The 27,780-nt window shown below is 34.1% G+C and overlaps 2 protein-coding genes across 3 annotated transcripts; both read right to left on the bottom strand.

Annotated features, from left to right (window-relative positions):
• Positions 1 to 285: 285 nt before the first annotated feature.
• LOC133286179 (auxin response factor 17-like) lies at positions 286 to 4,055 on the bottom strand. The gene is made up of 3 exons (XM_061483562.1): positions 3,085 to 4,055; positions 1,460 to 2,209; positions 286 to 445 (listed from the first exon to the last, which is right to left on the bottom strand). The coding sequence occupies exons 1-2, from the start codon at positions 4,030 to 4,032 to the stop codon at positions 1,490 to 1,492; spliced, it is 1,668 nt and encodes a 555-aa protein (XP_061339546.1). The 5' UTR covers positions 4,033 to 4,055; the 3' UTR covers positions 286 to 445; positions 1,460 to 1,489.
• Positions 4,056 to 19,867: 15,812 nt separating this feature from the next.
• Positions 19,868 to 27,236, bottom strand: LOC133286160 (uncharacterized). 2 transcript variants are annotated; one of them, XM_061483537.1, is made up of 5 exons: positions 25,977 to 27,236; positions 25,034 to 25,788; positions 24,836 to 24,925; positions 21,001 to 21,795; positions 19,868 to 20,604 (listed from the first exon to the last, which is right to left on the bottom strand). In XM_061483537.1, the coding sequence occupies exons 1-5, from the start codon at positions 26,083 to 26,085 to the stop codon at positions 20,464 to 20,466; spliced, it is 1,890 nt and encodes a 629-aa protein (XP_061339521.1). In that variant the 5' UTR covers positions 26,086 to 27,236; the 3' UTR covers positions 19,868 to 20,463. The 2 variants fall into 2 exon arrangements, with proteins under 2 accessions (XP_061339521.1, XP_061339522.1); XM_061483538.1 differs by having other exon boundaries at positions 19,869 to 20,604; positions 21,001 to 21,783.
• Positions 27,237 to 27,780: the final 544 nt, after the last annotated feature.

Raw genomic sequence — 27,780 nt, 5'->3', positions numbered from 1 at the left:
ATAAGGTAAAATGTCAATTTTGTCCTAAATTTAAATGTGCAATAGAAAAAATTTAAGGGTTTTTTAGTCTATTCTATATCACTTCTACTATCTCTGCCTTTAAAAAAATTTCTTTTTATCATTATTTTTGTCATATATCTATTCCGCTATTTCCGCAACCACAACCCGCTATAACTCTATAGCGTTTTTCGGGATTGGCCACGACATGCCGCAATCCGCATTTGATAACTATGGTTAAAAAAAATATAGAAAATTTGTATTTGAAAATATACACAATATGTCAGGTATTTATATGATACACTTAGACCAAATATCACGAAGTTAAATCATCACTTGCAACAAGACCAACAAAAGATAACCCCGAAACATATATAACACTTGCAACTTGCAAGGACAAAGAGTTGTTAGCTTCCTGTCTGTCTAACTGCCTGTCAGCTGTAAGTACCTGCATGAAAGGCAATCACAGTTAAGCAAAAATTAATTGATACATGGATTTTAGTCACATAATCGTGGACTAACCGTGAACCAAACAACAAATCAAGCTAACCAGGATACACTGTTCAATAGTACAGAGAGTGGAGAGACTCACTTCGGAGGCAAAAATTATACATTCTCATTTTGGGTCATTGAATTTTATGCAATGAGAAACTACACCTTCTAAATACTACGCAATAAAGTTGTTCCTTTCTCCTTTGTGACTCCTTTCTAATCGGATGGTCATGAATTCGAGTATAGAAAACAGCTTCTTTGCAAAAATACAAGGATAAGGCTGTGAATAATTATCCCTCACACCTACCCTTGCAAAATCAAGAGCCTCGGGATTTTCCATTTTGGCTCTAAGATGCATTACTCTTAAAATTGATTTGAAAAATAAAATCTTATGACTGGATTAAAAACCTCCCTTCAACTCAGATAGTCAGAAACAGGCGGAAAATGAACCAGTTCACAATACTCAGGAGTTCAGATTAATTATGAAACAAAGAAGATCATGTTCTAAACAAGATGAAATTCCTATCATGCTTTCAACTTAACAGTATTGCAAGTAAAGCATGAATAATGACTTTGGTTTGATACATTTCATCACAAACTTTAATATCCCATGTTATATCAAGAAATTGCAAAAGATAATTCATTTATAGGAAAAATTATTATTAATTAAAGTCGATCAAAATTAAAGTAACATAAATACATCACACACACTTAGTGGGGAAATTTAGATCTACATTAATAATAAATCAACTTGTAAGAGCACACAATCAAATTTAACTAGAACTTGGTCAGAACAACCCCTCCATCATAAAATAAGGTATCCATCCAACTAAGATTTGAGAAAGTTCAATAAAACACATAGAGATAAAGTAATCCATTTCTTGAATACAACATTTGTCAATCACGCAGCAATAGCTGATTTTTATCATTGGAATAGTGCCAAATTCAATTAAATCAGATATTATCATACCTGTACAGCTACTTATCTGCATAACTACTTTCAAAAATAAGATGCCTCAACTGGTGGGGCTCGTTGACATTGGACATCAAGCCTGCTGTGCAATTTTGAGTAAGTCACAGAATTATCTAGTGGGTTGTCAATGCCTTCAGTTTCATTGCAGCCCTTACTGCCGTGATCTCTCATGCAGTCGGCATCACGCAAACCACTTTGAACCGGCTGTATGATCTTACCAAATAGCAGAATTGAACCAGAACCAAATTTAGTGGTCATGCTGTTGTGGGTCCCAAAAAACTCTGTGCCAAAGGAATGCAAACTACTCTGGCTATCTGGCCTATCTGGTGACAATTCATCAGATTGAGAACTGCCAATGTTTAGCTCTGTTGGCACAGTTCTTGACCTTGGCACTGTATCGTTCCCTAATGAACTAGTACCCATATGCAGACAAGAGTTATCATTTAAAAAGTTAGAAAAACTTGATGCAGAAAAGAGATCATGCCTGGCTCCCTGCATGCCAGCAGGAAAAGTATCATAACTCAACAATGTTTGATTCAAGTGTCCAATTGTTGAATTCGGGAACACTGTCATAGGAAAAAAGGGATCTCCCTCTCTATCACTTAACAGCCCAGAACCCTGAGCAAATCTAAACTTTTTTGTTGGGGGGAATGTTCTATGAAGTGCAGGCGTGAAGGAAACAAGTTCAACTTGCCAAGGACTGACCCGCTTTGCATTCTGCAAGACTTCAGGTTCATCCCAGTTAACCTATGATATTGAGATCAGATATGGTAAGAAGCCAATATCAGTCCTTTGAGATAGATGATAATTTATGATGATACTAAATCTTCTGTGGCAAAGGTCTCTTGTCAATTTAAACAATATGCTGTCAAAAATTACATAAATACTAAGACTCATCAAATAAGAAATTGCAGGAAAAATAGATCCCTAGGAATTTGCCCAAAATATATTTTTACACACAGACACATGCATGGAGGGTGAGATTCCCGGTAACACTTGTAGAGAATTTGGAATTGCAAGTATAATCAAGTATCACATGTAGGTACACGAGGGGAAAAAATGCATTGATCTTCTGAGTTCTGATAAACAGCCTGTGTATTTCCTACAGACACAATTGCAAAGACACGTCCGGAAGAATTCTCTTCACTCTTATTACTCTCTCAATGCCCGGTGGCATTGGAATTAAGTTAAACAGAAAGGCCAAAAGATTTGTAATGAAAACTGTATTTTAAGAAAAACAGTGCAAATAAATATCTAATATTAATGCCATAACTGGACTCTCTTTTTTTTTTTTTTGAAATATTCCAATCGATTCATTGCTTCGCAACTAATCCGATTCGGGGCGGGTCCAGGATTAAGACTTTAAAACCCCTCTCAAAGGTGGTACATAACTGGACTCTTTCAACTGTCAATATGATGTCCATCAAAATACGCTAGATAGAAACTGCATCTAATGACAAATTCAGCAATTAAACCATAACTACCTGTTGATAGAAAATGTTTTACAAACCATATATACTACCAGCTATCAACTTCAAGAGTAATATTTATCCGACCAAAATACAATATCATGCATGAAACAGATAACAAGGCAAAACAAAAAAACAAAAAGCGAAGCATACCTGAAGCATGCGCCAAGGCCCATTATCAGGAGCAGAGACAGAAGACACTGTCCCCTGAAACCATGTCATCCTGGAACAATCCTCAGTCTCCATAGACATCTTCACTCTCATTCCAGGACACCACAAGGTCTTCATTGCTTCCTCCACAACCTCAGCCTTCACCACGAAATCCGACCAACCAGCCTTCGGATAATACACAACCTCAAACGGCACCTTCTGCGCCGCCGATTCCACCGCCGACGCAACCACCTTCTGCTGCTCATCTTCAACCTTGCTGCTCCCAGCACCGGCGAATCGCAAGGACCTACGAATCCCGGCGAACATCTCCCCCCTCGAGTTCTTCATGAAAACCACGGAATCGCCGGCGACGAGCTTCTTGTGGTTCACATACTTGCTCCAGCCGGTGGTGAGCAGGTGCCGCCGGGGAGTCCCGCGGTAAATGTGGCGGAACTGCCACGAGACGCCGTGAACGTCGGTGACGGAAAGGACCTGGACAGGCGGGTCGGCATCGAAGTCGAGCTTCGGGAATATGGAGTCAGCGCAGAACCTGGGAACGGAGAACCCGCCGCCATTGTTGGCGTCGGAGGGCGTGAGAATCTTGGCGAAGGAGACGACCTTGTCGCCGTAACTGTCGCCGAGTTCTTCGGGTGGTTCGTTGAAAAGGTCGGCGATAGGAGTGAGGAGGATCTTGGCGAAGACCTCGTCGGAGACGGGATCGGCGAGGAAGTCGACGGCGGAGACGCGGCAGGGAATGAAGGGTGGTGAACGGAGGACATGCGATAGGTAGTGAGGAGAGTGAGAAGCGTGCTCCACGTGGCCCTGGGGGAAGTAGTAAACCCTAGAATGCACCCTCGGGATTTGGACAGCTGCGCCGGCGCACGCACGCCATATTTTCGGGTCCAGCCGGTGATTCGGCTGCCGGAGGTGACGGGGCTGCGGAGGAGGCATGGCGGAGCGAATGCAAGATTAATTGAATTAGTTATGATTATAGAGAGAGAAAGTGAATGAGGGTTTTCATTTTCAATAGGGTTTTTAATCATAAAAAATTTGAGTTTGAGTGAAATGCAAATGTGTGTGATTCTGCGCGCTTCTTTTTCTCTCCCTAAAATGTCGTATGTAAGTACATAGTTATCTATTAAACTAACAAGACTTTTTTAAATTTTTGAAACTCGTTTACATAAATATTTTCGATTTAAAACAACAGGATAAGATTATAATATCTTTTATTCAAAATAGTAGATTTGTATCTACTTAATTTATTCTATTTAGTGACTTGTTTTATTTGATCTATTATTTTAAATAGATGAATTTAGTTTGTTTCAATTCTATTGAATGGTAGTTGTAAAAAAAAATACGAAATACTATTTTTTTAGGTAAATCATTTTGATAATGTATTAAGGGGAGGTTATATTTACTATCTCTTTTTCTTACTACCTTTTACTACTAAATCTTAATCGTTGATTTTCGTCAATATAACAGTTTTAATTTATGATATCGTATTTATTAATTAATTATTAATTTTTAGTATATTATAACCATTAAATTAGTGGAAATCAACAGTTGAAATTTAATAATAATAATAAAAAATAAGTAATAAGTATAACTTTTGGCAAATATTAATATCCATAAATATTTTTTTCTTTTTAACTTATGCCAAACAAAAGAATCATTCTTCCAAGTGTACATTGCCAAGAATAATTTTGTAAAGTTTTACACAATCATTCCCCGAGTGTGGGAAGAAAACAACGACCTTGGTGGAGACATAGAACCCGGAATATTAAATATTCTTATTGGGTCATCCCTTAATGGAATTAAAACTGTATCGGAAAGAAACAACATATGATACAACTGATTAACTGCCCAGAAATCTTCAAGTGAGATACCAAATTTCTCACAAACACACAAAGCTTAGCATCTTATATCTTTTGCTTTTCATTGCGAATATTGGTATTTACAAAGTTGATTGACACAAAAGGTGCAAAACGAAAGAAGAGAAAACATAGTATTCCCTAAATAAACAAACACACGAACTTAATTGGGATAGATTATAAATTTGTTTATCTCGAGTTTGTTGTCGACAATATCCACAATTTATACATAGGTCAGAACTCGCAACAGTTAATATTCAATATAATTCATGCGAAATTAGTTAAGGAATTCAAATGAATCAGAGTATGAAGTTCTCTGTATCCCCCATTGAGGCAATGGTATATATCAGAGTTATGAGGTGTCACTATACTGGTCTCAGTCTAAATGAGGGTGTAAAGGGGAGGAATTTAAGGGTTACGGTTATTGCTAAGTAGATAATTCAGCAGAGTAACAATAATGGAGAAGATGAATAGTGAGGAAACTAAGGTTCTTTTATATAGGAGGTTGGAGATTTCCTCCAAGTGCGCAAAATGTTATACCATAACTGTTTTCATCCCTGTGAACCTCATTAGGTGTGAAGCTGCATAATTCATGATATGTAAAGGATAATGCATGTGTGCAAAGTATGAAGGAATATGTGCACAAGAGAGTCATGTACTTCACATGTCAAGTGATGGTGGTCCTGCCGAGCAGCTATTTAGATTAGTTGAAGGGTCATTCGGCCGGACCACAACAGTAATAATAAATAAGGCATTTTTAATTGGACAAGAACTAAAATATCCCTTAAACCTAATATAAAATTATACTTCAAGAATTGTAAATGGGAAAAACTTCATAAATCCCCCAAGAGTTTGCTTCTAAATCATTTACCCCCCTCTACTTATTTTTCATCCAAATTTAATTAACGGTATTAAAGTTTAAATAAAATTGAAAAAAAGTTAAAAATAAATAAAAAAGCCAAAATCTATGCAGGTTGTGTTGTTCTTGTTCAATCTAATTTACTTTGTGTTTATTCTTGTAATGCTGCCTCAATTGAACAATTTATTGTCTCTTCTGTCGGAATGATTGTTTTAATCTCCGGTTCTTTGTTTCCTTCCTTTCCTTAATAAAAGTGTGAAGATTATCTCTGGAGACTATTCGCGGATAACTTTTGTCATATGACAATTATTATCTAATGCATAAGCAAAGTTGGACTAAGCAGTGTTTTTTGTTTTCTGGTTCTCAAGATCAAACTTCATAGCTGCTATTGAGTTTATATATCCCTAAAGTTTGCAGACATTTTCCTACTCTCTATTAAATCTTGTCATATAATTAATTGTTCTGTATATGATGAACATTTTAGCCTTTATTGTTGTGACTAGGGAGTAGATTGACTTTGATTTTCATATTTCTTTGTTTCATACTGAGTTGTATGAGTATATGACTAAGTTCCCACTTTTGATCATGATGCTAGACAGCCTAGACTGCTTGTGTCATGTTTCTTTTAGCTTGAGTTTTACGTTTTTACACCACATTGTATTCCTATGGAATTTGTATGAATAGCTTCTTGTATCTGAAATATCAAATTCATTCTTCAGGTAGCTAGCTTCCCATTTGATGATCATATATAATTGCCCACCAATTCAACTAATTATATCATTTTGCCAAAGTGCGTACTCATGGATGAAAGAAGACATCGAGAATGTCGTGGTTGTCCACTGTAAGGCTGGAATGGCAACTACCGGGTTGATGAACAAGTGAGGGAATTCTAGTGTCACACCAGCTACAGAGAGTGTTTGGTGGAGGAGATATTTTGTTTACTGAGAAATATTTTTCTAAGAATATGGTGGTAAATATTTTTACTCAGTTAAGTTATGAAAAAGTGTTTGGTATGTCAAAATTATACCATGAAAGTTGAGTTAATTTTACTGATGTTGTGTTTGGTTGATGGTAAAATATTGATGTGATTTTGAAGTAAAATGACGATTTTGTGTTTCTTGCAACAAATTTTTAAGACATCTGGAGCGCAATTTTGTCTAAAAAGGGTAAAATGCTTTTCATGATTTATGGGTAAAAAATAATACTACTTTCCAAATGAGAATTTTTTTCCCCATGTCATGTTGAAAAATAGATTCATGGGAACAAAATTATACTTGCATTTTTATCACATTCTCCGTACCAAATATAGTAAACAAAAATTGCACACCTCATTTTCTCAAGATTTCTATCACATTCTACACACCAAACACTCCCTCGATAGTTTTTTTTTTTCCGTAAACCTAGATTTTAATTGAAAGAATGAAGTCATAGATTTTGGTTTTTTTTTAATTTTTAACTGTTTTTGAATTTTGTTTAAACTTTAGCACAGTTAGTTAAATTTGGATGGAAAATAAGTGGAGGGGGATAATTGAGCACAAGGGGGTAGAGCATAAAAAATAAAATAGAAATTACTTCAAGGGAAGAAATGAATTAAAAGCAAACCCCATGAGAGTTATGAAGTTTTCCCTGTAAATAACACTTGATGAATTTAAGTCTATATTCATGTATAAAATCTTTTTTATTAAATTTAAGTCATTAAGCATTTACCGAACTTGAGTCAACGTTACTATAAATAAAATTAATAAATATAGATAAACGGGATATTATAGCTAGATCAAACTTTCTTAATAGAGTTTTATTAATCTCATGTTCATGTTGAAGGAGATAAGTTATCTCATGTCATATAGACAAATTTGTGGGCTCCACCATCTGGAAAAAAAAGTGACATAATTATCGAAAAATATACATAAAAGAAAGTTATCACATGTTGCATTTCCCTTCTTACTAACACAATAATCACAATCACCTAATCTCTTTTGAGTCCACTTTGGTTGATTTATTGATTTTCGAGTAAAATTTATAGTTTCAGACTTTTTTCTTCCTCGTTCATTTCAGAGTATATCAATTTCAGTTTTACTGTTGAAAGTCAAAAAATGATTCTACTTACTCAAAACTTTAGTGGTAGACGAAACTTGGAAGCGATTAAGTAGGTTTATATCGATCATCATAAGGTCCATGAGTCGATTTCAGTATTTTCGCAGTTGAAGTGATACTTCGGTTTAGTTTCATTAAAAGAATTTGGCAAGGCTTGAAAAGTTAAGAAGGAATGGCCATTTACCTGACACAGTATCTACCAAATTTTCTTTAAGTTTAAAAATGAGGCTCCAGTTAGGCGCAACTGAACTATGATGTTAATGATTCTATAAATCGTAATCATGACTTCGACTAGCGAAGAACGGATTGAAATAGTGTACGAATATATCACAATCAAATTTCAATTTCAGAGAGTTGCCTCCCCACCCATGCTAAAAGCCGGGCAAACATAATTGGGATAACGATAATTTTTTTCACTTTTTAGTAAAATATATATTAAAATATCATGGTTTAGAAATTTTGTCAATGTGCCAAATTTAAAATTCCGCTGCCGGATCTAATGGAACACTTTTTTCCACAGTGCACAACGTGAGTTCCATTGTGAGACATAATTGGACTAGTTTCGGTGTTGAGCCCAGTGACATTAGTCCAGTTAGGTCATACAACGTGTTTTGGATCAATACACTTATGGTATTTATGAGTATTTATGATAGAGATACCGCAAAGATAAGAATCACTGTGCACCTGTATGACACAATGTTAGTTAAGACGTGGTGTCTATGCACAATAATAATAGAAGTAAATGCGTTCAAAAAATGTGTATACGGTGAAATCCCCTATTTATAATAGGTTAGCTGATTGGGGCTTCAATTGATTTGTTGTGAAGCTGTTATATGATCTTTATTGTTAAGATTATGAATTTGGTCCGTATATCCATCACTAGTAATAGACTTATCAAGCTGTTGAGATATGGACCCAATATTTTGGTCCATAACACGAGACTCATCTCATTGTGCCATGTGACAAAATCATGATCATCCATTTTACCTAATACCCCAAACCTCTTAATTCTGATACTCAACCCAATAGAATTCACAATATGTTGTCAAGTAGCATAATCCTATTTGTCAGTCCCACCTAATTCATACCCTCATCTCCCGAGAAAAATTTCAATTCACCGGAACTACTGAATTCGGAGTTTTTTTAACTAAAAAAGAAAAAAAATTAGGACTTAACGAAAAATATAATAAAAAAAATGGATAAAATGAGAAAAAAAATTCCTTTTTTAATAAAATGGAGAGCTCTGAGCTCGGTGGTAACAATTCATTAAAGTTTTTCTTCATAAACCCCCTTTCCCAACATAGACTTTCCATCACTAAATTCCACCTGTACACCGCTACCCTCCAGTATAATTATCTTACTATCCTAGTCACTTATCAAACCTATTTGAATTATTTGGTTCATGAATATGATTGATCTACGTGAAGTATTATCCCCATTTTGACCCAATAGAGGAATTGTAACCTTGACAAATTATTTCTGAAACTTAACATTTTGGTATTCAATACCCAAAACGTGTTATAATAGTCGTTGTCCCAGTATAATAAGCCTTACAAATTGCCTATAACTCTCATTTTCCTATGGAGGTATAGTAACTAGATTGCCTTTACTAAACTGAGGAAAACCGTATGTGGATTTAAGTTATCTCACATCATACGTGTTATGCAGAGTTTGGCAACTTTGCAGTTACGAGTCCAATTTATTATTGACGCACTTACCCACAAACAGATATTTCAAATCCTTTAATTAAGATTATGAGATGCAGGATTTCTTGGAGACGACAAAAACACTTTGTGCTACAAAACATTGGATAGCCCAATAGAAACGGGACCTTGTTTTTTTTTTGTTTCCTTTTTTCACTAAGGGCTTGCGGGTAGTAGCAGAGAAAATTTGGCTCGACTCGTGAAGGTTCGAGTTTATATATCTAAAATTAGTTGTTGACATCAGACTTATTTGTACAAAAATCCGTTTAACAAAAAAGGCTTCATACTCCAATTTAAAAGTTCGACTTTAGAGATTTTCAGGCTGACCTAGCATATTATTATTATTTTATTTTTTACACTACTTGTAATAGCTCTCTCTTTCTCTTCATTCCATTTCACTGCATTTTATTGGTCAAACAGACTTTTTGAATGATTTTGTTATATATTATGCTGTTTGGATATACATTGAATTTATGAATATTTATGAAATTACTAGTGTTGTTGATTGTATATTCTATTTGAATAAATTTTTGTTGTCTTATTTTTTTTAAACAGGTTAAACCAGACCCTTTTTTTTTTGAAAATAAGTCAGGCCACAGGCCAATAATTATATTTATAACAGGTAACAGGCTTGGTCAAGATGACACATTTAAATACAGGCTTAGCCTCTTAAGACCAAAGTTCGGCTCGACTCGACCCGTTAACACCCCTACTTGCAGGTTAATCTACCAACTAAAAAAAAGATATCCAAAATAAAAAAAAAAAAACATTTTATATAAGGATATAAATAGGCTAGGTTAGGTTATGATTTGGCTTAAATAGGTCAAATATGTGTAAAAAATCTCTGGTCTAACCTGGTCTGTTAGACTATGTAGACCTAAATTACAAGTCTGACATGACCTATATTTAAAAAAAAAAAAAAAAGTCTTGGCCTAGGCCTATTAACCTATTTAAGCTTATTAAACATTTAATAATTAAAAAATAATAATATTACTTTGTTATTCAAAATTATTAAAATAATTATTTTATTCATTTTATTTAAAATAAATAATATGATATAGGCCGGCCTGTAGGCTTATAGGCCCGATATGTACAAAAAAACTTATGACCCGCTTTCTAAATAGATTTTTTTAAAAGCGTAGGTCTGTTCTATTTGACTATTTATAATATATCAAGTCTGGCCTAGTATAGGCTAGGCCATAGGCCCCTGTAAATCGGTCTAGCTCATTTACACCCCTAATTCTACTTACCCTTCCATGCTGTGGTCTTATATTTATACGAGGAGACTTATATTTACAAAAAAAAAAAAAAATTATAAATTTACATACTACACTAAGTTTTACCGATAAGAGTTCACTCAAGAGTGTCTTACAGATAAAATATAATATAATTTATAAGAGTCTGTAAATAAAAAGTTTATAAATAAAAGATTACTTTATTTATATATAAATTTTGTCATATCATCTCGGCTAGTTCTACTTTAGAGGTTACCCTACATTTGTGCTCCAATTCATTGAAATCTTATTACAGAAGTGCCAAAGTTTCTTTCTTTTATCTTATTGAAAATGCATATCTCAATTATGGGTTTTATTTGTATCAAGTAACAGCAAAGTCATTTTGTTTCCTGCTCTCACATCGATAAGTGCGCTATTCTTTTTCTTTTGTTTTTTTTGTTTCACCTAGTGGGTCCCGCTTTTGCATGTGAGGGCAGGAACCAAATTTTGTTTTAGAGTTACTTATACTAATAAACCCCCTCAATTATATATGCAGTACGGACGAACTAACCAAGGGGCGTCACAATTGTCAAAATTTGTTACTTTTTAAATTCTTTTCTCTACGGTACATCATTGCAAAAATAATATATTTGTAATTCACCTACTCAAAAGGTCTAGTTTTTCGCCTGTGTAATTGTCACTTGGGAACATATATTTGCTTACCATTTTGTCATTGGGTTTTATTTTGCTGGTCATACCAAATTTTGACTGTTAGAAAATAGAAAGGCAAGTAGCAGGTTCAATGTACATCAACAACCAGAAGTGGCCACATCTGTTGGTGGGTTGATTCCTTTTCGCCACGAAAATGCTGCACCGTCTGAGTCTCCAAAAGATACGATTTATACACTTCCCATATAAGAAGGAAAGAAGAACTTTGGTTCACAACTTCACAATAATTGACGACTTTATTTGATTCCTTTTGGTTAATTTGGTGTAACTTCAATTTTTGTAATGGCGTAATTTATAATCCACATTTTGGTAACAGATTTTTTTATATATTTTTTAATAAAGTCTTAGATATCAAATAGAACCTGGTTTTATTTGAATGAAGTTGACACAACTTGATAATCTTTTTTAACATTACATGAGTCATAACGTTATGAATTTCATTGATGCCTAAATGTCCCGTATGTGAAGCACAACTTTATTTATAATCTATAACTTTAATTAGGATAAGAGGAACTATTTATTTTGTTTATTATAAAGAGTTGTGTATTATGCATTTAAGAGTGTTTAAAAAATGGATAGAATTAGTTTTAAGTAAAAGAAAATAAAAAATCAAGCGACCTCGGTTGTCTTATATTATTATCATTCTGATTAGTGATTAGTTTAGTTAAAAATACAATCTAAATTTAAACCGGTTTGAATTATATCTATTTTTTATATTTTATATTTTTTAATATATAAATTTACCGAATTCATCATGATATAGAAATTTCATTTCATCAAAATATATCAAATACAAATTTAAACTGATTCATTAAATTTATCAAAATACACAATAATACAAATCTAAATTCTAAATATCATATACATTAATTAATAAACTTACAATATATTTCTAAATTTTAAAAATAATTAAATTTGACTTGAGGTATAACAAAAAACTCTTGAATAAATATTAATAATATGAAAAAATTATTTAAAATATTTTATTTGTATTGAATTAGTTTTTAAATTTACATTTAAAAATTGATTCAATGTAATTAATTTTTTTCGGTTTTTGGTTTCGATTGAATTGGTTTAATATTAAACGCACATGGTTAGTTTTTACGACTTTAATTAAAAAAAATCTATTAAATTGTTATTCAGACCTACAACTTCTTGAAACGTTACCATCTTAGAAATTAAATTTGAAATTACACCAAATTGGGAATTTATGAAAAATAATTAGACCGTAGTATAAGTAAAATTGCTACTATCGATCCACGGTTTCTCTTATTTCTCCTTTGGCTTCTCCTCTTTCTTAATTTGGTGCCTGATTAGAAGTTCTGACTCAGAATGAGAACCAAGTATCTCTTACTTCCAACTTCCAACTTTTATTCCACAAATCCTTCAGTCATATGATACTGACAATAGTTGAATTCTTCATAGTTGGTGATACAGTATGGAACAGAATAATAAAGAAAGAGACTGCAGCAGAAAAATCTTCTTGGCTGGAAATTGGAATTGATCCCTATTGACTGAAGTGTTCAGCAATTGGCAAATAAATGTTTTCTTATTGCCCTGGCTAAATACCAATTTTGAAAATTATTTGACTTCTTGGATGTGAAGTGTGTCAACTTTCGGTTATATATTTTGAATTTTTAACATCGTCCTCCCCTCAAGTATGAATCGCAAGCGCACATATGTGTAAGATGTGTAAAGAGAGTATAACATCATATCTTAATCTAAAATCTTATGATACTAGATTTGTAGATGCTTTCATTTATATTTTCTATGCTTAGCTCATTCTCACCTGATGCACGACTTAATCATTCACATTTGAATTCTCAACAGTAACAACTAAATAATAAAAGGAGGACAAATATAGATATTTTCAATTGGAATTGCACTGTTAAAAGGAACTCACATCCCTCACAAATCACTTGATACAGAATGAACATTTGAAAACCATAACTGTGAATCAAGAAAAAATCTAATAGTACCTACATCCCATCAATAAAAACATAGCAAATATTTCCTAAAGAGAGAAAAAAAAATAACTTTAATATTATAACTATGTATTCTCAAAATATATAATTTATAATTTCATTTTGAACTACCGTCATACTTAGTGATAAAACTGAAGATGTTCTCGTGAATCAAGCACTACGATAGGGGTGAGTTTGCATATTAATGTTATGTACACACAAAATTTAACTAATAGGAAATTAACTTTTCGAGGAATATGGCTCAGAAGTGTTAAATAGGTACTTAATTTGCATCAAGTGATAACTTCTCCTAACATAAGATAAAACCAATGGAGAGGTTCCGTTTTCTTCCCTTCTTGATGTGAGAATAATATAATAACAGATTTACTAGACGTAATCCTATATTAGCGTGATCCAAGATAAAATATGTCTCCAACTTTTCTTTCCTCTTTCTTTTTCTAAATGCGATCGTGTATAATTGAAAGGGACTCTCAATTTCAAATTTACAATTTCATTACATGTTCCAAATACCAAAGCTAATGGATTAAAAGTAGCATTTTAATACACATCCATTTACCTTAATTAACGTCCAAACAAAATTTGGTTTGCCGGTATAATTGCTCAGGACCCAAAATTGGCCTTTTGGGGTTAGGTTCAAAGCCATGTCATAACTTTTCCTTTATTAGTCCTCTCACTTTCAAACTTACATTTTTCATTCCAAGAATCTCTACCTTGTGGGTTTCCTAGCTAGGCAGCGGGATGATGTTGCGGCATTTCACTATTTGTATTATATCACATGGTTTTGTATAGTTAAGTACCCTATACTCAAAAGTCATACGAGACTTCGTTTTCCACCAGTGGCGTTTGTAAGGGGACGAAATTAAATATTCATTTTAAAATCATGATTAAAAGGCCAAAACATCTCCTACATGAAAAATAAAAAGTTAAAATAAATTTATAGATAAAAAGCTCTTTTGTGGAAAATAATGTACATGAAAATCCTCTAAAACCCATGTTATAATTTTCAGGTACAAATATTCTATCTAGCACCGATACGACACGCGACACGTGACACGACACGACACTCCGACACGTCAATCTTAAAAAATTATGGATTTCGACACGTTGGGACACGTTTTAATATTAAATAATATTTTTAATTTATATAGAGAGATCAAATCATATTAGAGAGAGATCAGAGACAAGGAGATAACAACAAGAGCGTGATAGGAATTGACAACAATGATGCTGAGATGATCTCTTATTTACTTAAGGGGAAAAAAGACAAAAAAATAAAATTGATATGCTCAGTTGGAAGCTTTATTAATATATTTTAATTTTTTTTAAAAAAATTACGAAAATGCCATTTGACCGTGTCTCGCGTGTCGGAATGGTCAACGTGTCGGAAAAAGTTGACCGCGTATCCGACACCGTGTCGGAGCGTGTCGGACACGACTCTTCCTCCGTGCTTCCTTGAAAATCTCAATGTGTACGCACATAACAAGGTTAGGCAGAGCCATTTGTGTTTTTTATGAAGAGACTTAGTTGCATGCAAAGATGAAGAATGAGCAGAGTTCAAGAAACTCAGACCTACTACAGTATAGTGATCAGATTGAGATCCAAACGACAAATATATCTGTAGTTTCACTCCCCTTGTCTTGGAAAAGAGTAAACAAGGAAACTAGATAAAATTCCACCACTAAATAAAAACTCACCAAAAAGACACATCAAAACAACACTTGCTAAATATGAGGTAATCGAAAGTTTTCAAATTAATGCCTCTATATACATATACCATATATGCTTTTTGTTTGGAAATTGTGAACTTTACTTCTTTTAGATAAAATAAAATCAAGGAAACCAAATAAGGTAGTCAGAGATCAAATAACGGAAAGCAGTCAATTATGAATCTCTTTTACTATCAAAATTGCCTCTCCCTTCTCTCTCAGTCTCTTCTTTGATACGTTCTTTACTCTTCTTCTGCTTGCCCCAGAAGGTAATAACTCTTCAGTGGGACTTTTGGAATCAGTCACTTAATTTGGCATTACGTGCATAAACCATGCACTCGCAGGTACTGTTGAGGTTTATGTTAGATACACTCCTTGTAGTTGTGGATATAGTCAAAATTCACAATCTTCACCCCTGTTTCCAATGCAGTAGTAACCAATTCACAATCTTATCCCGCAAACACTATAAATAGGACCTCCATATATGCCACTTCAGCAACCCAAATCAAAACTAAGCTAAGAATGGATACAAGACTTAACTCTATCACTTTTCTCACCCTTACACTTCTTCTCACTTCCTTATTTGCCTCTTCGTGTTCAGTATCAGAAGCCCGGAAATTGCATTTTCATAGTCCTTTGCTTGCCAAAGATAGAAATGGGATCTTCAGGGAATTGAAGAGCTATAGCCCAAGCACTGATGGTTCGTACAAGCTTAAGAACCTTCAAAACCTTTGGGGTATGAAGAACTCAGGTCCAAACCCTTGTTGTGGCCACAAGCTTCAAAACCTTGGAAACATGAAGGACTCTGGTCCAAGCCCCAGGGGACCAGGTCACAGACTCAAAAAGCTTCAAGCTCTTGGAGTTATTAAGCAATCTGGTCCAAGTCCTGGTGAAGGACACAAGTAATATACCAACAGTCTCTAATAACTCTATATATGGTCTCATTCTTTACCTGTTATGTATTAAGTTATTAATGTTATTGTCATTTTTAACTTGTAGATAGTTTCAGAAGTATTATCTTAAGGAGAAAATATAACGCATGTGAAATTAGGCTTTATTTCTGCAGTACTCGTTACCTACTCAATGCATGTAATATAATTAAACTTAATGAAGTTCATGGTGGAAAAAAATACATTGCATGTGGGAGCTGCATATTAACATGGATTTATTTTTATGCAAACACTTTTCAAAGACTTTTTTAGTTTATTTTCTATTTTTCTAATAGCTGTTATAGCAAAGAAATTTAGATCATTGTAAAATTACGAGGTGAAGGTTACATTGTTATTACATTTGTTTAAAATATAATGCACTTTAATTATGAATTGCACAAGCTTTATATTCGTTTTCTTCTCTGCTTAAGAAGATCAGTAAGATCAAGACGAGTTCACTTGAGAAGCTAAGCAACGGAAAAAGTTCTGTTAAGCAGGAATGTATGATAATTTTCGTATCGGTAAGGGTCCTTTTTTGTTTTGCAGGATTTCTTTCCAAACCACGTTCATACAGTAGCATCAATTGTTTGTTTTAGATTTTAAGTTCTCAAAATCATTTCTCTGATAAATGAAATTAATTTTGAGATAAGTAAAAAAAATTAGATTTTCAATAAATAGAATTATTAAGTGTCGGATTTACAAAAAATTTAAGAACATTCTTATTTTACATTCCAAAAATATTCTATTTTACCATGCAAATAAAATCAGTTTTTCTATTAAAAAAAAAATCAAATTATCATTCCCAATCGCAAACCAATTTTTTCAACGTCAATTTTTTTAATATTATTTCTATTAAAATTAACTAAAATGTTGGATACAACGCACAAATTTAACATCACGTCCCAATTCTGAGTTCATGACCACCTTACACGTTGGCTAACTTTATCTTAACTTCAATTAGCTAGCAACACTAATTGTCAACGCAATATATTTACACGTCCCAATTCTGAGTTCATGACCTCCGTATAGGTTGGCTAATTTTATCTTAACATCAATTAGGTGGCAAGCTTAGGTTTATATTAAAAGTTTATAATTGATCTTGCTTGTATAAATAATGGAGAACTCTAAGAATAACAACCACAAAGCTTCTAAATAAATTAAGGGGAATGTTTATCTTCTTTTACATAAGAGAACACTTCATTCCTAAAGACACAATAAAGTAGGGTCAATAATTTAAAAAGAAAAAATTAAAAACAAAACAAAATCATGGCACAAAAATCGATCCATGTGGGGAATGAGTTCTTATCATATGTCAAAGGAAAAAAGCATTTCTCATAAATTAAATATAAAACATGTCCACACCCACAATGTATCAGACTCACCTGTCATAACCAATTAAACTTCATTGTTCAAATAGGAAGAGTGAAATTAGAAATTTACTTTTTAACTTGCAAAATACATAATATCGATTGTGATGAGTTGCAATGCAATTCAATGAACAAATAATAAAACTGTAACAAGTCGGAATTGATAACATATGAAATTAAATGAATATTTAAATTAAACGATAAAATCAATAATTTATCCCAAATACTTTATAAATATAACAGAAACTAATACTTTATCAAAATAATATGTTGAAGAATCACACACTAATGTTTGTCCATTCTACACCATTACATCAAATTTTTTATTGATAGCAACTGGTAGGTGGAGTGTAGAAACCATTCTTGGTTGGAGGAAGTTGTGTGTGCTTCCTCCATCAACTAGCAAGGACAATTCAAACTTTCCAATGTGATATATATGTGAAACAATAAAGCTTGATAGTGCATGGAGGCTGATTTATAGTAAAGGATCAGATTTGATTACTACTTGTGACGGGGTGCTCACAATATTCATGGTCTCGGTTTCCATTTGTTCTTCATCGGATGTAATCAACACAAATGAACATAAGTTTTGCATTTGAGGCCAATGAAGTATGTCTCACCACAAGAACTTAAGGTTTTCGTTTGGAGTTTAAGTTCTTGAATCTTGGCTAGGGTTATGGCTTCAATGAGGGTTGGGGATTAAAAGAAGCTACTTCATATTGAATTTGAGGTTTTAATCCGGATATAAAGCAAATCAATAAGAAAGATTCATGCAAGCCATGTACCTTGTTAGATAAAGAAATCCATCCCAAGAATCAATGGTCATGTTCTAGTTCAACCATTGGTACTAGTCTAACGCTTTACCTTCAAAATAAAATGGAGCTACCTACAATCGTTGTGCTTCAACAATTTAGTAAAAATCAAAGAATTGATTGATCTTCAAGATCCAATCTCGTGGATCATCAGATCCATTGAATTTGAGAGGGTTGATGTTCTCTATAATTGTCAAAAATAGTATCAAGCTAGCACGTAACTCCTGGAACAGCTTGTGCATTTGGTTCTTGATTTGTTTAACCTCAGACTCAGTTTGGTCTTATTGATCATTGATTGAGGCGGCTCTCACCCATGCACGTCTTATATATATGTAAAGAGAGAAAAAGAGAAATATTGAATGAAAACAGATAAAATAAATTTCTAACACATTGCATTCTATACTATCCTATTTTAAACAATTCAAATTTCAAACAACAAAAGTTGACGTCGTCCTATTCTGTGTTATTGTTTTACTTAAGAAACCCTTTTCTTGTGTTATTTTTCTAGAAATGGAAGAGTTGCCGCGTATTCATAATAGTAATAATAGCCTTCATTCGTATTATACTTTAACATGTTTTTTATTCGGAAAATTAGATATCTCATACTGTTATTAACAACGAAAAGTGGGTACAAACGACGAAAATAAATATAATATTTTAAATATAAAAATGTCACATATAAGAATACATAAAATAAGACATATAAGTAGTTTTTTAAAGAGTTTAAAGTTTGTAAATTTATTTATCTAATGTTCACCAAAATACACATAAAAAAATATAAAATCCATGTGGACCTATATGAAGATAAGAGAGGGAAAAAAAATATAAACTCCACACATTTTTATGTATGTATTTTGAAAAATTAGATAAAATTATCTAAAGTAATTTTAAAAACTTTAAACTTTTTTTTTTTAAATAAAGTATCAAATGTAATAAGCATTAACTACTAAGAGATATCAATTTATTTATTTTTTTGGTACGAACCTGAAGGTATCCTATCCACATTCAACCTCCTTCAGTCACCTTGTCCTTGAAATACAGCCTCAAAGGCTACTTCCTCATTGGTACAGAAGATGTATTGAACTTTACCATCGGAGAAAGGATAAAACTAATCCTGCATCGAGGAAAAAGACAATTCCTCTGACCTCCAAAAATTTTTCAAAAATTTACTTGAGCAGGGTTTGAACCCCTGCCCAAGCAAATCCTTCGGGGCAATAAGCATTAACTACTAAGAGACATCAATTTAATTATCCATACAACACAAACAAACAAACAAAATATAAAAAATAGTACCTTCGAACTTGTATTTCGCCACCTTCCCCAAGTTTCAAGAGTGCAAATTGAATTGAAACATGAAAACAAATAATAGTACAGATTCTACCTTCAAAACAAGTACTAGCAAAAAACGCAAATTTATAAAGCTAATCTCCACTGTGTATCTCATTTTCACTCGTGACAATTGGAATTATGCAGCTAGTATTGCTGTTTCTTCGGAGTTACAGGCAAGAGCTCATGTCAGAATTAAATATAAAGGGAATACTCGAAAGAAAATAATTAAAGATAGTGAATTTCTATTCTGTATCTCGAGATCATTCACGTAATTTTTGGACAGTTCTACGAGAACCAGTAGCAGAATGTGAGCCGGGAAATTCCCAAAAAAAATACATAGACCTCCAAGAATAATCATATCAACATGCTCTAAAATTAAAAGTAAACTTTTAATTTCTCTTTTTTGGTAAAATTGACCAAAAACATCATAAACTTTATCATGTAGAATCAAACCCTCTTGAAGAAAAGAAACGGATCAAAATAACCCCAAAAGAAGCAATTGCCCAGCACCTTCCGCAGCAGACAAAATAGCCCCTACCCTACCAACCCTATAACTTTTAACCAAAAACCAATAAAAAAAAAGGAAAAAAATTCCCCTGTTAAGCAGGCAGGATTGAGGCACCTGTAACTTATTGCAATATTTGCATGCAGGATTGGATCAAAACCTACCTACTTCTTACACTCCAAAATCATTGGCCTTCTTTCAGAACAAAAGGAATGGAACTAGCCATCTGCCATCAAAAATTGGAATTTGGATCTACCTATGATTAAAAAAAGAAGCACATCAAGCTTCAGATCCAGGATCAGAAGAGCTTAATTCAGCAGGAGCTCCCCGCAAATTAGATGCATAAGATTCAAACAACTTAGACAGCTTTGGCTGCATGCCCTGGCATAGCTTGAATGTAGTGGGGCCCAATTTCTTGCACTGCAAAACAAATGACAACAAAGAATAAGTAACCAACCCCGTTTGATCAAAATAGCAAAAGCTTATAGAATGACTTTTTGGGCCAACATGTATCGGGAACTCCCTAAACTTTACTCAGCTAAGTCAACTCACAGCAAGCTGCATTAAAATGTAATTTGGTAGGGCAAGAAAAATCACTCATAGCCAAAGAGCTCACTCAAGCATGTAATTTGGAGTAAACCACCCTGACCAAATCATTTTAAGTATTGATTGACAAAATGGAAAAGCAAGACCTTTAAACTTCAGAAGGGTCAAATTCACATAAAACATCACATCAATGCATAAATAAACTAAGCAAGTTTCGATTATAATGATCTAAATCAATAGAAAACTAAATGAAGATAAGACATTTATCACCTCCTGATAGAAGGCATTGATCTCCTCTTCTGTAAGGCCTTCATCCTCATCTGAATTCTCCTCCCAGCCAAGAGAGCGAAGGAATGCAGCTTCTTCCTCATCTGGATATATAGTTGCACTGGTAATTGAATCTTTCTCTTCACCATCAGAAAGTCTGTGAACTCCCTCTTCATGGTCATTGGCATTGCCATTGCTAGTCAGTTCAGCACCATTTCCAAGAGATTGAGAACTAACAGAAGGGCTAACTACTTCCCTATTTGCTTCATCAGAATTCTCCATTGAGGGAGATGAAACCATCGGGCCAGAATCTGGAAGAACTGTAGAGGAGCTCATCAACGTTTTCTTCTTAATGAGATTAAAGAAATCATTCCGGCTCTGGGCTTGAGAAAAGGAATGCTTCTTATCCAAAGCGGAACCTAATTTCAGATCCAAGGAAGCTGGCTTCCGCTCTGTGGGGGATTTTAGGTTATTGGGGTTCCTCAAAGGTGTAGAAGCAGATGCTGAAGGAACAGCATGTTGACTTCCCGGTTTGCTGTTAGAATAATTAGTTGGATTTGCAACATCCTTGGAGGTTGGGGAACCACCATTTTCCCACACTACTGATTTGAGATCAGTAAATTTTCCAGATGTCTTTGGAGCATCAACTTTGGCATTTACACTGCGAACAGACTGACTAGCAATGTGCAATGCAGAGGGCTGCTGTGGCACACTCTTGGTAACTACACTTATCTCAGCATTTCTGAAAGTTGATTTGGGCTTTGATTTCTCAGAAGAATTAAGAACCTGCCAAGAAAACTACCATAAATCACCAAGGATTTAAGGGAAAAGAATGCATAAACTTTTTGAAAAGAAGAAAGTAATATACACAATGCTAGAAAATAGAAACTTCCTATATTTTGGATGTATGACCAAACATCTAGGAAACACTATTTAATTTTGATGTCACTGACAGATTAAGAACAAAAATTACATCCTTTACACAAACCTTATTCCTCCACAGGTTTCCATGTATACATGCAAACAAATAGAACACAACCATCAAAATCCCTCATTGATATTATTGCAAGATTAAGACCAAACCTGCATACATATTATAATTTCATAAAACAGTCCACAAAATAAATTTAAGTATCCTTCCAAGAAATAAAAATCTCATGTATAATCGAGAATCCACAAACCCATCAGTGGTGCAGTGATTAGAGTAAACAAGTGTAAGTAAACCCCAGTCAATAAGGTGTATGTTAGGCAAAATAGGGGTGAACATAGAGGAATAGTGCCAGAGTCAGTCTGTGAGTGACAGTTAATAAGTTGGAGCCTCTAACCAAATTGCGTGGAGAAAGGATGGGTCAATAATAGAATAAAAGGGAGTAGGAGGGGAGTCCAGAATTAAGGAATTGAGAGAGAAGTGAGCGGGTGCCAGGATCCCCTAGTCCTGGAATTGAGAGAGAGAAAGACTTCCATTGTAACCCCAATCAAAACTCTATCTCTAGGATCCTGATTCAGATCCTGGGTAAGAGAGAATACTAATAAAAAATTGCAATTCTTCCCTGTTTCTTCACAATTCTGACTCCAGTACCTTTAAGCATGGAAAAGTGATGTAAGAGATCACTTGAATGGAAATGTCACAAAAGAGTTGAAACAAATGCTGGATTATATATAAAATGTGTGTTGAAATAATTAAAAGTTAAAACTAAAGGAGGTCAACATACGTCGGTTATCACGACATAAATTTACCAAAACACAGATGGTTATACATAGAAATGTATCCCCTATTTCTTAATGAAGTTCTTACAATAAATTCTTAATGAAGTTCTTACAATAAAAAATGAAGAAAATAATGTAACGCCCACCATTTGAAAAGAAAAAAGTTAATAGTTTTTCATAAGCAATAGAAAAATCAAATCATAATAGATTACTATTCCAAGTATCCTCATCATCACAGCTCACAAGTCTCCAATATGTAACATAAAAGATGTGGGAGGAATAAGAAGTCTAGGTCAAATAAGAAGGGGAATTTTTGGGTGCACATGGTGGACCAGTACCACCAGACTTGTGCACTAGATCAAAGTTAATAGGATCAGGGAATAGACAGTTGAAATGACATTTTAAGATATAGGTCTAACCATGTATTAGTAAAATGAAATGCTTGCTCATATTGGTCCAGTGCACAATGAGCATGCAAATATCGTTGTAACGAGATACCATATGATGATTCTAATGATTAGCTTCATGAGTCGAATTCAGGCTACAAAACCAAAGTAAAAAAATAAAGCAAAAACATCGACCTGGCTAATTAATAACTTCTAATGCTAGTAAATAACAAGTTTTGCTCATACATAAGAACTCAAATTACTACTAATATCACTTTGGTGAGGACAGAAAGACTCTAGTTTAGAGAGATTTAAAAGGACTTCAAATGAGAGTTACCTAAAATGCTTGCACATATTCTAAATCATAAGGATAGAAAATACATGTACCGTTTATAGAGAGAGGATGATAACTAATAAACAACAAGTAGCTTCCATAAACACCACTCTTATAAATTGGTACATTGCATAAGAAGCAATCAAACAACATAAAAAAATTTGAACCAAATCAGCAAGTTAAGCACCATTTCCCCATATGAATTTCACATGCAAAGCAGAGAATAAACACAAATAAATACTCATTAAAGTAAGCGAAGAAAGAAATGGAAAAGTGATTTATTTATCCAATGCTTATGTCCAATCAGTTCCATCAGATTAACAACCAAGTTCAACAATAAAACAGCCCACCAAAACTTCTGTTTCGTTTTCCTTTTATTTAATTGAAATATAAACAGAACAAAGGTGAATACAGCCTTAAAGTAAAAGCAGCATTATGCAGCATTATACAGGCCAAAGGATAAAAATCAAATAAAATATATTCTAGGAATTCTGTCTTCAATAATAAAGGCCAAACCCCGGTGTACAAGGCTCCCCAACTTGCGAAGATAGGAATGAGGATCAATTGTTTGCAGCCTTACCCTTGCATTTTTGCAAAGACGTTGTTTCCCATACTCAAACCCGTGAACGCTTCCAATCACAAGGAGCAAACTTACCCCTGCTCCTAGGTTCGGCCTCAAATTCTATCTTAAATAATATTAAACTTAAAATAGTAAAGCAACACGATTGCAAGAACTAGTTTGTAATTTATCATCATCTTACTACAACGTTTTGGTCATCATTAAATGATACAAAATAACTTGGTGCAAAATGATTTTAACAAAAATATTTCTGTCTACTCATTTCATTAATATTTATATCTTTCTAAACCTAATGTATTTGGCCATCATTGAATGATACAAACAAAACTAGGCACAAAAAGAAAAAAAATATTGTCTCCTGAATTCCTCAATATTTATATCTTTCTAAATCTAGTATACCCAAGAACACCACACCTTCAACCATCAAAAGCATTCCAAGCAATTTACAGCAATTTCTAAGTCAAAATTTCCAGTACTTAAATCATTTCAATCTCAACCAAGTAGTTTACAGCAATTTCTAAGTCAAAATTTCCACTACTTAAATCATTTCAATCTCAACCAAGTAGTTTACAACTAAATAGCACCCCCACACAAACAAAAAATAGGAAAGGGCTCAGTACAAGTATAACATCAAATGTAACAATGCAGGCTAGTTATACTATTTAAAGTTATAACAAACATAGAATTTAATATAAGAAAAATCAATTAAAAAATAAGTTACACAAGGATATAGATTTACTATAAAAAATAAAATTCCCTTATACAATCTAAAACAGAAAAAAGTTTGCAAAGACAAACTATAAACAATTTTCCATAAGGCAATTATCTTACCAAAGCCTTAGGCATTGATGGTGTTACTGGAATCAATTGTTTTGACTGCTTGATAGCCAGTTCCTCACGCCTTTGGGTTTTGACCGACACCTACAATTGATTAAGGCCTTATTAACTGATCGTGGAAATAAATAAAATCATTATAATTAAAAGAATAAGAATAAAGAAGCTAGTGATGTAGGCAACTAGCTCGACTACCTGGGGAGTAGAACGAGCTCGAGATGGAGTCTGTGTCAAAGCCTCAGCCATATTAAGACCAGCTGTTGCGCTTGACATTACAGACCCAGAAGTTGTAGTAACAGCTTGTTGCACCGATAGAGATCCAGTACTACTGCTTCCCATTATAGTTGGTACCTCTGCTAAGGCAGATGTCCATCCCTCCCCACCAATCAAAGCTGAACTACCAACAGGTAGACTTTGACTGGCAGTAGCACCCAAACCAGGAGATGGAACCCTCCCTATTTCAGTGATTCCCTGCTTCTCTTCAGCCCCAAGTGATGGAAAATCCTTATCAAAGACAGCTTTCTGAATGCTACTACCAACATTACCCCCAGAAAGTATGCCATTGCCATTATTCTGATAGATGCTGCCAGAAGATTTTGCATCAACAGCAGCTCTACGGGGTAGAATCTCACTCTGTTTCCTGGAAGCCATCGAATGAGAACGCCGCAATGTATCCCTCTCTATCCTTCCAGAAAAGAGGTTTGCCAATGGATCAGAACTATCACGATCCCAGTGGTCTCCAAAATTGGATCTATCTTTGTCTCTGTCACGGTCCTTGTCACGATGACTTCTGTTAAAACTACTGTAGGCATGCTTAGCAGAACCATTGATAGAACTCCTCCGAGAATTTGAGGAGGATATCCGATCAAGAAATGCAGGACGAGAGCTATCAAAATCACTAGTGTTCCTAGAAGATCTATTCCTTGTGTGATGGGCTACAGAGGGAGAATCTACACAACAACATTAAGACATTTATTATTTCTGCCGCTTATTTACAGAGATAACAAAGTTATAAACTTAAAATAAATTGCAAACTCCTGTTTGCTTTTTTCACATATATAAATGCACAAAAAGGAATAAGATTATAATTTGAGAAAACATGACATTCTGAATTAAAGCATTAAAAATTGAAAAATACCTGTGTGAGTAGATGGGGATGCAAAATGTTGGGCTGAACTGCCAGCCCCAGCAACATTTCCAGCACTTCTCAACCATTCTGGAACTAAAGCAGGTTCACTTCTTTCCATAATTAACAGTGAACATGATCAGAATTAAAAAGAAAAGCAAGAGTACCACTTCACCACCTCAACACCCTCAAGTACCACTATTTTACTTGTATGCAAAACCACTAGCTCTAACTCGCACCACTCATCTTTCTCCTTTGTACCAAAACTAATCAAGAACAACCTGCCTATGCACAGAGCTGTTCCAAATGGAAATACCAGTACTTTCACTATGAAATTCGATCAATCCACAATTCAGTATCCTCCAGCAGTTAAGAGCAAGATTATCCCCAGTTAATTTACAACCCCTTTGAAAAAAATCCAACCTTTCCAACCACACAACCTGCTGTTGTTACTCTAGACAGATTCAAGGCCCGTAACCTTATAAAAAAATAAAACGCTCAGATTAATGAGTCCTTCAAAAACCCAGTAAACAGACACTGTTTCCTGTAATAACAACCCCGTGACTTAGAAACACAAGACAATGTTGCACAGAAAGAGCCTCTCCACACTACGCCTCCATCTTCAACCAAAAGATGGATTTGCAGACCACTATAAAACACTCACAGATGTCTCATCTCTCCATCAGAATTTAAAAAAAAAAAAAAAAAAAAAAAAAACCCGATTGAAAAAATCGAACCAAAGCCGTAAAGGGCAACGATAAACTCAGCCGGGAACGCCAAGAAAATAGTTATTAAAAAATCGAAAACCCTAGAAGATACGCACGCGATTGACGGGTGTAAAAAAGCTCCTCCAGAAACTAGGGTTACAGAGGCTAAACGTCGGCGTTTGAATAACCCTAGAGGCGAGGCAGTGATTGATGATGACAGCGAAACGTTGGCGTTCGAATAACCGCCAAGCCGTATCGCGGAATGCAAAGCGGAAGAAGAATAAAGAGGAGGAGGAGTTAGTTGTTGGTGTAGGAGAATGAGCAAAGAGCAAAATGGAATAATAGAAGAAGCAGATACATAGAGAAAGAGAGAGAGAGTACGAGAAAAATAGGAAATAGGGTTTTGTTTGTGTGAGAGAGGATGTGTTAGTGTTGTGTTGTTTATGTGAAATTGAAATTGAGAGAAGCCCAGAGAGAGAGAGAGAGAGAGAGAGAGAGAGAGGGGTATAAATTTTCTGTTAGTTTTCGGATACTCAGAGGCAAACGTATGACGAACAATCTCTCTCTTCTTTCTTTCCTTCTATGATACCAAATCAAATTAAAATTGGTTTCCATCTTCTTTTCATGTCTTAGTTTTTTTTTTTTTTTCTGAAGTTTTGTTTCTGGGCCGCCCAAATTCCTAATTGTTACTATATTATTCAATTTTCAAATATACAGGGAAAGGATCTTGTGACAACTAAGTTGTGTTACTACCAAGTGACTACCAATTAATCTCACTGTTAGACGATTATGTTGATTCAACGGTTATATTTATTTCCATCTTCGTATGGTCATGGTTTCCCAAATTTAATAATTTATATTTATTTTCACCTTTGTATGGTTGTGATTTTCCATATTTAATTATTTCACTTTAAATATAGGAAACCATGACCATACAAAGATGAAAATAAATATAACCGTTGGATCAACATAGTAACACAACTTAGTTGTCACAATATTTTTCCTCATATATATATGGGAAAAACTATTCTTATGTTACATAAGATACATTTTCTCTCCTACACACCCTTCGATAACTGTGCCACCTCTTTTTTTTTTCTTTTCTTTTC

This window comes from Gastrolobium bilobum, unplaced genomic scaffold (genome assembly GCF_033153095.1).
Source record: "Gastrolobium bilobum isolate Gb01-03AN ecotype WA unplaced genomic scaffold, APGP_CSIRO_Gbil_v1 utg26470, whole genome shotgun sequence".
Lineage (NCBI taxonomy): Eukaryota > Viridiplantae > Streptophyta > Magnoliopsida > Fabales > Fabaceae > Gastrolobium > Gastrolobium bilobum.
Note: the sequence above shows the minus strand (reverse complement) of the source record. Positions and strands in the feature narration are given on the sequence as shown.